Source organism: Dromaius novaehollandiae, chromosome 17 (assembly GCF_036370855.1).
Source record: "Dromaius novaehollandiae isolate bDroNov1 chromosome 17, bDroNov1.hap1, whole genome shotgun sequence".
Taxonomy (NCBI): domain Eukaryota; kingdom Metazoa; phylum Chordata; class Aves; order Casuariiformes; family Dromaiidae; genus Dromaius; species Dromaius novaehollandiae.
In genome coordinates this window covers 11766081-11778450 of record NC_088114.1, presented here as the reverse complement: position 1 = coordinate 11778450, position 12370 = coordinate 11766081, and the positions used below count along the sequence as shown (strand labels likewise).

The window sequence follows — 12370 nt, the reverse complement described above, 5'->3', positions numbered from 1 at the left end:
TAAAATCAGTTTTCAATGATGCAAGTTGACAGAAAAGGCATTTGGTACCCGAGAAGCACAGTGCAACGTTAGCAAAGGAAGAGCTGATGTGTTTGTTAGTCCTTATGGACTCAGCAAGAAGTAATTACCATCTGAGGCGGACATTCAGAAAACTACAGCGTGCCACATATATTTCAAATTCAGGATTGTTTTGTTTTGGGTTTTTTAAGGCTCCCGTTCAAGCCTGCCATAAACAGTAGCAGTGACAGTAGCCTAACAAAAGGGATGAGCTCCCTCCACAAATACAGCCCCACTTATTCTTAGATGACAACAGCACAAGAAAAGCAGATCCTTCTAATTACTAAAAACACTCAACCACAGACTTGACTGCACAGACAAAGCAATAAAAGCATACTAAAAGGAGCCAGGGACTTTACAGTGCTTACCTGTTTCTGTGCTGAGGCTCCCATATGCACCTGGCAAAACTTGACTGCCTGTTCAAGTGCTGCTTCTTCATCCACCTGAATCACAATTAATGAAGTCTTAATTACTTAGGTCATCTATAAATCCAATGACATTCCAATGAAATGGGGATGTGGGGCAAGGGGGGAGAAGCAGCACTTCTGTACCAAAATAGGAGTCAGCTGAAGTTTTTCAGCAATATACATTTAAAGATACACATCCCTTCTTAATTGTAACTAACATTTAGTATGAACAAACTCTGTGCAATTGGTAGTAGAGCTCTTGATTGATTTCAACAACTTTTTTTCCCTCCCAGCAGGGCTTTCACCAAGAGAGTGGCTCTTTAGGAGATATTTATCCTCTCAATTTCTCAATATAAATAAGATCAGTTTTATCTTGCTTGCTTTGGTGTTTACTGTGATTCTTGGATTTAATCATGTTCCACTGACAGAGAAATCTTTTTTAAATTTACCACAGATACAACCAATAAATTCTACTGTAGGCACTACTCTCTGACAAAGTGCAGAATAAGAGGGTCTAAGGGTTCATTTTCCCACTGTGTTACCTACCACTGAACCCCACTCGTAACTTGAAAAAAGTTAGAAATAAAGCTTCCTTTGCATCCTCTTTGCCAAGTCCACACAACGTTACTTTTAGAAATTAAGAGTTTTAATGAACTTCCCACAGAACATATGGTGCAGCTCCAAAAAAGTCAAAAGGAAGTGTGAAGGATACATAGCTGAGAAATACCATGAAGAATAGGGCTATTTTCTGCCAGCTAACTTACAAAATTTGATCCCAGAGATTCTTCTCTGAGGCCACAAAGAGAAATCATGACTTATAAAATACTTTACCTGTTTAATCAGCATGTACGTTTCAGACATGATCTTCTCAATTTTACCCAGGTCATAGGCCATAACTTTCTGACCCTGTTGCCATACCCGGTAAGCGTCAAGTAGAAGTGTTTTCCCAGACTCTACATCCTCAAGTAATTTCCTCTTTCTGCTTGATCTCTGGACAGGTTCCTCTACAGGTACTGCCTGAACTATTCCTTTAGCTGCCTGCTGCTGCTGTTTTGAGCTGATACTTAGCTCTTCCAAAGAGAGTTCTGCAGTCCGGCTCTCTGGGGCTCTCTCCTTTGAGGTCCTGCCAGACTGAAGACGGTCTGGCTCACTGCGTTTACATGAAGAATCATTTTTTTCTGGGTCATTGGAATATCCATCGAGATCCATAGGCTCAACTGAACCGGGCCTAGGGAGCTCTTTAATTTCCTTGTCATTCTTGTTCTCTTGTTCCAATATGTCCATAGCATTGGGAATTTGTCCCTGGGTCACTTCTTTTACTCCATTTTCAGTACTATGTACTACTCCATCCGACAAAACCGGCTTTTTGGGAAGGACATCTTTCCCCTCTTCAGCACTAGTTTTATTAGAGACGTCTGTTGTCATCTTTCCTGAAGCAAGGTTAGAGGACTTGGAAACCTGATCTTCTGAAACCTTAAAAGAAGAGATCATTCTTTGCTGTTATCATGGAAAACAAAAAGCATTTGAGCACAATTATGAATACCGTGAATATTAACCATGAGTACCTCTACATCACTGCCTCTGCTGAAGAAAATGCATTTATTCCATGTTCATTCTTGTTTGTTTGTAGATATTAATTAACCCAAGCCACAAGTCTTATGACTAAAATATTTTAATCAGTGAAAACACCACAAAGAAATCAACACCACGAACTAAACCAAAGCTGCAATTATTTTTTTTCCCCTTTTTCAAGCTATACTGTGGTATCCAACTATATAACATCCAAGGTTTTAATAACAAGAAACTTTCTTCTAGTGTATTGAAACCAAAACTGAGCCAGCTTCTTTTGGCAGCTGCAGATCAACCTCAAATTAAATTTCATAATCTTCCCTTCGGTTACTCCTTCATAACTTTCTTCTTGTGATTACATTGAGAAGTATGTTAAACTCTGCTGTAATATTTGAATTTTGCGCCTTTACTTTGGTGACAGTCCAAAGGTAGAAAACCTCAGTACTAAAAGCTCTTCTTTCAAAAATTGCTAATGATATAATTCTTCCACTGGGATTTATGGAAGAATTGTAACTTATACAGAGTTCCAGTGTTCTTAAAGACATTTTCATTTAGTTTGTTATGCCTATATTCTGTGAACTCATAAAACCCTAAGGAACAAGTTCTTCCTTGAATGTTTATTGAATAAGCTCCCAAGTTCCAGTTATCTTAATCTGGAAACTGATTAGTCTTTAAATGACATTTTAAAATTAAATCTTTAAATGTAGTAACAGGTATACTGATTTCAAGGACTAGCATTTAAAAACGGCCAGGAACGCAAATCTAGTTGCGTTTTGGTTCTGCAAGAGGAACTTTAGTTCATTTAAAAAGAAATGTTCCATCAATTCCACCTGAAAACGCAGGCGTTCTCATACCCACGTAACTCTCCTTACTTGAAATTTAAGGGAGAGTCAAATCAAAGTAACTATTGTCCATTCTCAACAACTACAGTTGTTTCTGGATTTTGTAACTCCGCAACAGAGCGATGCTGTAAGAAAGTTTCCTGTGCAGCTGCATATAAACAAACGGTAGCAGAAATAAGCAGTATTACTGCAGCCCTTCAGCCTCGGGAGAGCCAAGGAACAGAGGATCTAAGCACTAAATCAACGCCCACCAAACACCCTGCTGCCTCACCTGCGTCAGGTCGTCGAGCGTGTCCTCCAACACCTTCACTGTAAGCACAAAGGCTCTTTGGGCCAGAACCTGGCGATCTGCATCACGCAAGTACTTCCTGGGCCATAGGGAGAGAACAGGAGAGAAGCTAAGCGCCAAAAGCTTATTGGACTTCAAAAGCAAGAACCAGGATACAGGCATATATACACACGTGTGCATATATGTATGCATACACAGACACACATATATGTACATATGTATTTTTTTTTTACAACTTTATAACAAATCAGAAGAAAGCAAAACATACACACTTGTACACTGAAACGTAACACTTCAAGTTTTACACACACTTCCCTTCCCCTTCCCCCAAGCATCAAGGAAGAGGACATTCACAAAGTAAAAGACGGATAGCATTATCTATAACGGAAGGAAGAGAAGATGTGTTAAAAACTCCAGAGCAAAACAGACAGCCAGAGATACAATTTTCTTGTATCAGGCCTTCAGTGCCCCTCAAATACGAACTTTCTATTCAAACCTTTGTCTTGAAAAAGAATTTTAGTCACACAAAACCATCTAGAACCGTCAGGAGATTTTTCATGTCCTGGATAAACTGTGCACATACAATTAATGCCACCAGAAAATCTTTTTTCATAAGTCATACCAGTTGCCTCTGAATTCAGCTTTTTAGAGCTAAAACACTGGTGAGCTAACATTCTTTTTTCCATTTAGTAGTAGACAAAAATTAACATCACCCTAAAATTCATTCACCCTACAGCTTCGTTTACTTTACTAGAGCATTGTAACTCCACTGTTTTGTGACACAATGATTTATTCCACCTTCAACGAAACTATTTGCAGTCATCAACCCCATCTAATCGAGTTTGATGGAAAATTGAATTTCTATTTCAGAACTGGCTATTTTTAATGAGAAATAGCTAAAAATAAAGTAAATAATTTTGCAGGGTACTACCTGGTCAGAAAGCCACCAATTTTAATATAAGCATTTTCTTTCAGACGTGTTACACTCATTTAGTAATTTTCTGTTTTGCCATTCGGACAAACGATACAAATGTTTGACACATCGTTAGTTCAGCAACAGCTAGCAGTTCCGCTGAAAAAACCCCTACTTTCAAAATTAGGGTTGTTACAGGCATATGCCAGACACACCCAGAGTATGTGCACTTATAAGTTCCTGTAATGACTGCAGTTCACCATGGCTGGCACTGGTTGATCCAACATGTCAAATCACTTGTTTGTTAAATTCAGTCTAGACTTATAAATAACATAATATTTTTAGCACAACTGCGGGCCCGCCTAGGACAAAATTTAAGCCTTCTATGGTCCAGTACTTCTGATATGCTAAAAGTCAAAATATTTTTGGCTTCAAGTTTGCTGAACATGTGGTGACATATTCCCAGACATACTACAATCTACGCAAATTCACATGCACTCGCACTCAAAAACACATAAAGAAACCTTCAATGCCTTCAACTTATTGCCATCAGTCATTCAGTTCAATTTCTTAAGCATTTGCCAGAGACTAACTTCTACATTTCCCACCCAGCGGACAACTGGAATTTTACCTCAGTTGCCTCAGTGTTTTCCTTAGATGTTTATTTTGGTCTTCCCAAAGATAAGAATCTCTATATAGCCCACATTAAATGGCTTTTTTCTTTCCTTCTTAAATAGGGTTAATGTAATTACAATTAGGTCACCCCCGAATAGGATAAGGCTTTTAAATAGCATCAGCTGCCAACGGCCGCAGAGCCATTGTTCGGCCAGCCAGGGATTACAGGGACGCGGGGCGCCGGGGCCACAACCTGCTCCGCTGGACACGGCTCCTACGCAAGAAGCGGCTGAGGGGTGTCGAAATTGCCGTGCTCTGCTCCCCCAGTGAATCCCTCCACGTGGGAGAGGACCTCTGCAAGGCTGGGAAAGCTGCTCCGAGTTACAAGAGAAATATAGAGAAATCCTAGGCTACTCTGGAATCATTAATTCCAGGTGACACTTACCATCGCTAAACTGGATGTCTGAGCAAGTCTGTCTAAAGACTCAGGTTGGTTTTCTCTTGTTGCTGTTTTTTTGGTTTTTTGTTTTTAACTTAAAGATGCTCTTATTTTAGGAAAAAAAAAGTTATATGATGAACAAAATATTCCAAGTTTTACAAAGCAACAGATTAAACAAAAGATTGCATACTTTCCCTGATCGGGGGTCCTCTGGAGCATAGACGAGACTTTCAGCAAGGTATTGTAATCCTTCAGCTGCGACAGGACGTTCAGCAGCAGCAGGATGGAGCGGTTCATATGCGAGGCGAAACTGCCCGGGCGGTCGATCTCATCCACGGGGATGCGCCAGATGCCCTGCAAAGAGAGGCAGGCAGGGAGGCAGGGAGGCAGGGACGGCTGAGGCCGCGGCCGGCCGGAAGGGACAGGCCACTAAAACGTAGAGCTGAGTTTTCAGCGTACAGAATTTGATGCTGTGGTCCTTCAAGCACGGAGATCTGGATTTAAAGTCAACCAATTAATTCTTGCCAGTAGCAAAAACCGGGAGTCTTACGGAGTCTGCAGCGCACCTTCTAAATGTTTCTCAACTATTCCTGGGAAAAAAAAGCAAGCAAACCCTAAACTGTTTTGTGCATTCTTCTCAAATGCACATGAACAAGACTCCCTAAGCCAAAGCTCGACTACCAAATAAAATGAGAGGTAACCTATTTTAAGATTGCTTCCTCTAAAACCTGCAACTACTGCCCAGCCACAGCAAGTTTGTATCTTGAAACAAACTGTTACTAGATGTATCAGGAGCTTGGCTACCGCCTTGCTATCATCAGAGCCTTCACCCTGGGACTAACCAGCCTGACACTAGGAATCAGATTCCTCAGCACTATCCATTTCCCCGGCAGATCCAAACACTTGTGCATACATCCTGAGCCTCCTAATTAAATTTCTGGGACAGAGGGAATCTCTGGGGAGCAAGGCTGCAGACAGATAGAAAACATAATTTAATTTTGGTTAGTCAGCTCAGATTTTGCAGTAAGTCTACGGAGGTTGTTTTCAGGTGTTTAATACGGATGCTGTCAGCACACTAGTCAACCATATCTGAGAACTGCAATTCAAATAATACCGTGCTTGGGGTATGTTGGTACGCAGCTTAAACTGTGACCATTCACAAAAACTGCTGTTACAGCAATGCAGCCCCTTCTATTCCTCACTCCAGTTCTGGATTTCTTCCTGTGGCAGCTCTTTACGATGAAACTCCTCAGGTCCCCTATCCCGTTCTGCGAGGATGCGGGGCTGCGGAGAGGTGGAAAGGTCTCGCCCATATGAGTATCGGGCCAAAAATGAGTTCTGCTTTCCAAACCTCTTCACAGAGCAAGATATATAAATATTTACTCTTTCATCCTTGCTTAAAGGTCTTTCTTTGATATTCTAGCTTCACTTGCAGCATGAGCAAAATTCTTTGAAACTTAGAAGGCAGAGGCAAAGAAAACGATTACTGCAATCACAGAGGACACGTGACCACACACAAAAAAGCAGATACGTAAATAGTCTGTCTACAACAGATCCTCCCCCTGCTTGGGGGAGCTGCAGGAACTTGGGGAAACAACAACAAACCCACACAAACATCAGTGCTTTTAAAAAGGAAGCAACGGCTTTAACTAGATGTAGTGCAGAGGCTGTTGTGCAGGCTTCTCTTACTCATGCTTCTCCTCACGCTCTCTACTCTTACTCCTCCCCAGCGATAACAGGGATTTCCATTTTTCCTGCACCCTGAAGCTTGCTTTCAATTTTTTTTGTCATTTCCTTTTTGCAGCAAGTACCTAACCCCGTGAGGCGACTGATCCCTGAGGCACAACGGTCGCTTCCGCCTGTGCCCAACAGCCGACATCCACAAGTACCGGCCCCGGCTCCGTGGAAAAGCTCCTGCCTGCCCCAGCAGCGCCTTAGCTCCCGGGCGCTCGCAGAGCTGGCAGGTTACGGCCGCGCAGAGCAGCGTGCCAACAGCAGGGCAGCTTTTTCTCCCCCCGACTATGCGGTAACTGTGTTTTCAGGCTACACACGCACGCACAGCAGGTATTTTTTGCTTCTCCGCACGTAGGTGAAGGGGTTTCCACCAAGTCCTGGAGCACCGGAACACTCCGCCGCGGCACCACATCTCAGCAACCTCCCGAGCTGCTTCAGCTGTACAGAACAATTTATGGTCAACCCAGACGCACGCCGTAGGGATGGCAGCCAGCCAGCGCGTGGGCTCCTGGTCTTTCTCAGCATTATCTCAGCCTTTACTGGAGCTAGGAAACCGCTCAGAGTGAGCCTCAGGACACGGCAGCTGGGACCAGCCAAAAATGATTTTGCAGCTCCTTCTCACACGCCCCACGCATGCATTTTAGGAACCTCAGCATGCACCAAATACAAGTTATATTCATCGCTGAGCGATTTAGAGGTCCCTAAGCCCCCTCCCCTTTCTTTTTTTATGTGAGTGAGGAAACAAAGAGAAAATTCTATGAACTATAATAGATTTAGTCCAAAGCAAACTTTCAGAAAGGACTAATTCCATGTGAAGAAAGGTTAAACTCTTCAGACTCTGCAGATTAACTTAGCATGATTCACATTATTTCATTCGTGACAAAAACCAAGCCATGACTATACCAATCAAAACACCCTCACCGTAATTCACTAATGTATTTTGTGTGCGTTTATTATGTAATTTAGCAACACCGACGACCTGGATTCTTACTGTTAAATGAGAATTCCCAAACAGCGAGACATCTCCCACCTGCGCTACCCCAGGAACTGCAGCAAGCGTAATAAAAGCGTAGCTAACAACAGAATATGCTAACTGGGACGAGAAAGGCGGGTGAGCATTGAAGTTCATCTGATAATATGGGGAATTTTTCCATGCAAAGAGGCACATTAGGAGACTTTAAATTTACTTAAACCTTGCAATTACAAAAAAAAGTCTGATTTTAAAAGGAAAGCCATCAATTTTCCATGTGTTGACTTGCCACTTTTCAAATGCAAAACAGCAATAAATCAGCTTACCGTCCTACCTTACATACCTGCCATTTCACACGCAGCCCCAAGCCAAAAGCAGAAGGAAATCTATCGCCAAGAATCAACACAATCAATACGCAAAACAACAGATGTTAAAATGAGTTTATCGGAATCTATTCCATGAGTGAATTCTTGAATTCTTCTTAAAATTACAATTTGAATCAGAGACTGAAGAAACGGTCTAATCCAGACCTTTTCCAAAGAGAGGTTTCAGTCATTGAGTATGAATTTTTCCTTACCCGCCGTCGGTGTCCTGCAGGAAGAGCGCTTCTGGACACAGACCCCACAACACAGTGTTTTTAGGACAGCCCGCGATGCAGCTTTTAAAGCAAATCTTAACAAATAGACACAAACGCTAAGCTGGCAACGAGCTAGCTGGGGAGCAGACCGGAAAAAAGTTACTCAGCCTGGCTAACGTTCAATTTTTCACGTCGTCATTTGAAAATTCAGATGTGGTAGCAAAGCACCTCCCTCGAGAGCACACCTGTGCCGGAGCGCAGGTCCTGCGACGGCCAAGGGAGCGCGGCTCCTCTGGAGGTTTTATCACCGCTGGTCACCGCTCAGGCTACTCGGCAAGACATCTCCAGCTGCCGGCACCGCGCGCAGCGCAGCTCCCGCTTGCTGGCCACCCTTCCCCAGCTGGAGGGCTCCCCTCCCTCCGGCAACAGCCAGCAGAGCTGTTTACATGAAACCAGAGGAAGGAGTGAGACACTTCCAACAACTCCAAAATGCCTCTCAAGCTCCAAAACACCAAGCCGCTTTCCATGTCCTCCTGGCTAAACAAACATTACGTAAAGACTGTCGGGGAAGAGGAGGGAAGCAAGCCTGATATGCACTGTAACACAAAAATGAATCTGGGACTAAGTGTAAATCTGGGGAAATTTAATACTGAATTTTAAATGAAATCTAAAACTGAATAATGAACTCAGTATACTATGTTCCTGGTAATACCTATTTTAGCTCCTGAGCCTGAAGCTGCTGCACGATTCCCACCTGCAGGAGAACTCCAGACGCGGGAGGAGGGCCAGGAGAAGGGGACCGCGCTGCACCGCACTTCGCAAGCATGAGCTAGAGCAATAGTGGTGGATACTTTCTAGTTCAGCCACTCAAAATAGAAAGGAAGGAAGTGCTTATTAATCCTCCATGCTGCTTACTTTAGTACTGTACGGGAGGGGATTCCCTGGGGTTTAGGGAAGCCTCCCAGAAGAGCAAAAGCTGACAGTTCTCAAGAAAACCCAACCCCTCCGGAGAGGTCGCCCTGCTGACGCTGCGGAGGTTTAGAGCAAGCCATTTCCCAGGCAGAGAGCAAACTTCGCTTTCTCAGTGTCACTTGATTTCTGCTCTTAACATGGAGCAATACTAGGCACACCTCGGATGATCCGATCCACATATAAAAAGCAAACATGTAAAACAACTGTTACTACAGAGTAAAGACCTCCAATTACTTAAGAGTTGACTCCCAGGTTGTTTTTTTTACAAAGTTGTCAGACGTGCAAATTGCACCAAATACCATAAACACAATTACACTGCTGCCTTAAGCAACCAAAGCAAAACACAACCACTTTCAGCCAAAATTTGTCAGTCTGAATAACGTCCTAATAAGAGCAGCCTTTAAATAAGTTTAAAAACAGACTGTTTTTTACTAAAGATCGTTATAACCTATGACAAAACTAACAAAGCAGTATAAAGCGGCACAGAGAAGCCCCTGATCAATAGCGCAACATCTTGTGTGCTACACAAGACTTTAAAACCAGAAGTCAAACTAAGCATGACTGCATAATCCCTGGAAAGCTCACACTTTACTAACTTATTTAAGTCTGTTTTAGCAGAGTTTGCCCAACTTACCGAACTTACTGAATTAGCTTTCCTCATGTCATCTCTTCCCAGTTCTACAGGTGAATGCGAGATCTTGGTTTGGGGGCCTGAACAGGAAAAGCATGTCTAGTCTTAACCCAAATCTCCTCTTCTTGTTTCACTTTACCACCCAATTTTTGCTTTTCTTATAAGCATCATTTCTTTTTCCTTTTCTATATACAATGTTGTTCTGTACAGTTCTACTGTTTTTAATTCCTCTCTTCATTTCATCTGTATTTTCATTTAGCTATGTAGTGGAATGACTCCACCTCTGTAAACAGGAACTCAGGTTGGTAAGAAAATATTAAGAAAAATTAAAGCAGCTATATTCAGAATATTAAAATTATCAGAGGAAGGGACTGATACCATCATAAAGAAAAAAAGTAGTTCCTATTTTCTCTGGGTAAATTCAGGAAAATCTTACAAACTCTTTCAGAGCATTAGGCAGCATTCTTGCTTGTTTGCATTTAGTCTTGTTCATGCTGGACAATGGCAGAATATCAAAAATATATGATATTAAAAAAAGACATTTTATCAGCCTGGGAAAGGAAAGAAAAATGAGGCAAAGTTGCAGCAACTTCCTTTTAAGAAATCAGAGCAGAACAAGATTACAAGTCCTAGCCTACATGGTAAATATTGTCCTTCCCCTCCCCCCCCCCCCCTTTTTTTTAATGCACATGCTTGGAAGTGAATAAACCGAACGTATGCTTTCTGGAAGAATTGCTTACTTCTGTAGCACTGTTTTTGCAAGAGAGCAGCACGAAAAGTGGTGACAAATGAAAACACTTCACATGCTCCAAGTATCATCTGCTGATAGAGAAACAAAATGGACAATTTTCACCTCTAATTTCTCACTTCAAAATACAGCATATTTTCAGAACCTTAAAATTAAAGTTTTTCAGTTTCTGGAACAACCATTTTACAGCTGACATGACATTAAATTGGCTTTAACCCCATGAAACGAACACCCAAGCCATAACTACTTGGAGAGACTATTATGTCTGAGCATGAGTCAGGGCCATGCACACATGAGGCAGGGAAAGGCAGTCATTTCCTCGCTGAATAAGCAATTATCTAAAACCAGAAATGCCTGATTAAGATGATGATGAGTTACAAGTTCAGGTAGAATTAGTGAAACAGAAACCGAAGTCTACAGACAGCCTTTGCAAAACATGGGGTTTGGCCATTTGCCAGGCAGAATCTAGAGGCTCTCGCTCAGTCAGGAGGCTTGAGGAGTTTTTACTTAAATGTTTCCTACGTACTATCTGAGGCAGAGGAGGAGAGTACGTGATGCACCAGCGGCTGGCTAATGAAGACGGCTTCCTGCACGACTTGCCAAGTTAATGCTGCCAGCGCCCGTGGAGGAGCTCCTCCCCGAGTACTCCAAGGAACAACCCTTGCTTTCCTGCTCGTTTAGCCCTCCCGTTCTCCACTCCGCAAGGAAGGGATGCTACAGGGAAGATGGATTGGAAAATATAGCTATGGAACACTGATTCTTCTTCCTTCTGTCATCTACCTTAAAAAAGGTTCCCTTTTGGACAGCTGGATAACTCCTCAAGCTGGAAGGTCATTTACTGATAAAAGACTTCCAGGCAAAATCCTTAAGTACATTTATTGCCTTTTCTTCAGCTTAGCTCCAGAAGTTGCCTCCTTTTACCAGCTGTAATTTAGGAAAGAAAGAGGGATAAATTAGGAAAGTACTGAAATTAGCAGCAGTAAGTATCATACACTGTGTCCTGCAGCCAATCCAGGGTTTCCAAAGGAGGGGAAGAGGCTTGCCAAATGAAGTGCAGAAAGCAGAACTTATCCAAAGATTCAGTCAGGTACTTCTCTCTGTTCAAAAGAAAACACTAAGAAGGGTGATAGGTCACCTGTGCTGGAATTTCAGTTTCTGCCTTCGTTACTTCAACATCCTCTTTGGGGTACATCTTGGATTATATCCTGTCCCTGTCTGAAAGTCTGGAGGTTATTCTGAGGGGTTTTTTTGGCCTAGAGCACAGAAATCCAAAGACCACAGAATGGTTCTAGATCGCCTAGCAAATGGTGTGATGCAGAAACCTAATGGAAGAATATGAAACCTTTGATAAGAAAACTCTTTACCATGGTTTTGCATTTCCTTAGGCATTTTTAGGGGCCAGAAGCAGGAAGTTCTCACCACCACCAAAATAAGTGTAGCAGAGCACATCTGGAAAGTGGCAGGAGTTTCTGGTTTTGCCCAACGGCCAGCCTTTCATTGTTTCAAGAGGATTTTTCCGCCTAACCTTTCCTGAGTATCTGCTACAAGCAGAGTGCCTGGCATCAGATGCAAACAGAAATACTCAAAGCTTATGAAACAAGCTTGGC

At 42.5% G+C, this 12370-nt stretch overlaps 1 protein-coding gene across 5 annotated transcripts in view; it reads right to left on the bottom strand.

The window, feature by feature from the left end:
• The window catches only part of CABIN1 (calcineurin binding protein 1), a 129410-nt gene that overhangs the window by 31925 nt on the left and 85115 nt on the right, over positions 1 to 12370 (bottom strand). For all 5 annotated transcript variants that reach the window (XM_064522186.1, XM_064522185.1, XM_064522189.1 and 2 more), the window contains 4 exons: positions 5322 to 5485; positions 3147 to 3243; positions 1296 to 1937; positions 426 to 500 (listed from right to left, as the gene is read on the bottom strand). In XM_064522186.1, coding sequence (XP_064378256.1) covers positions 426 to 500; positions 1296 to 1937; positions 3147 to 3243; positions 5322 to 5485 — 978 coding nt within the window. The remainder of the gene's footprint in view (positions 1 to 425; positions 501 to 1295; positions 1938 to 3146; positions 3244 to 5321; positions 5486 to 12370) is intronic.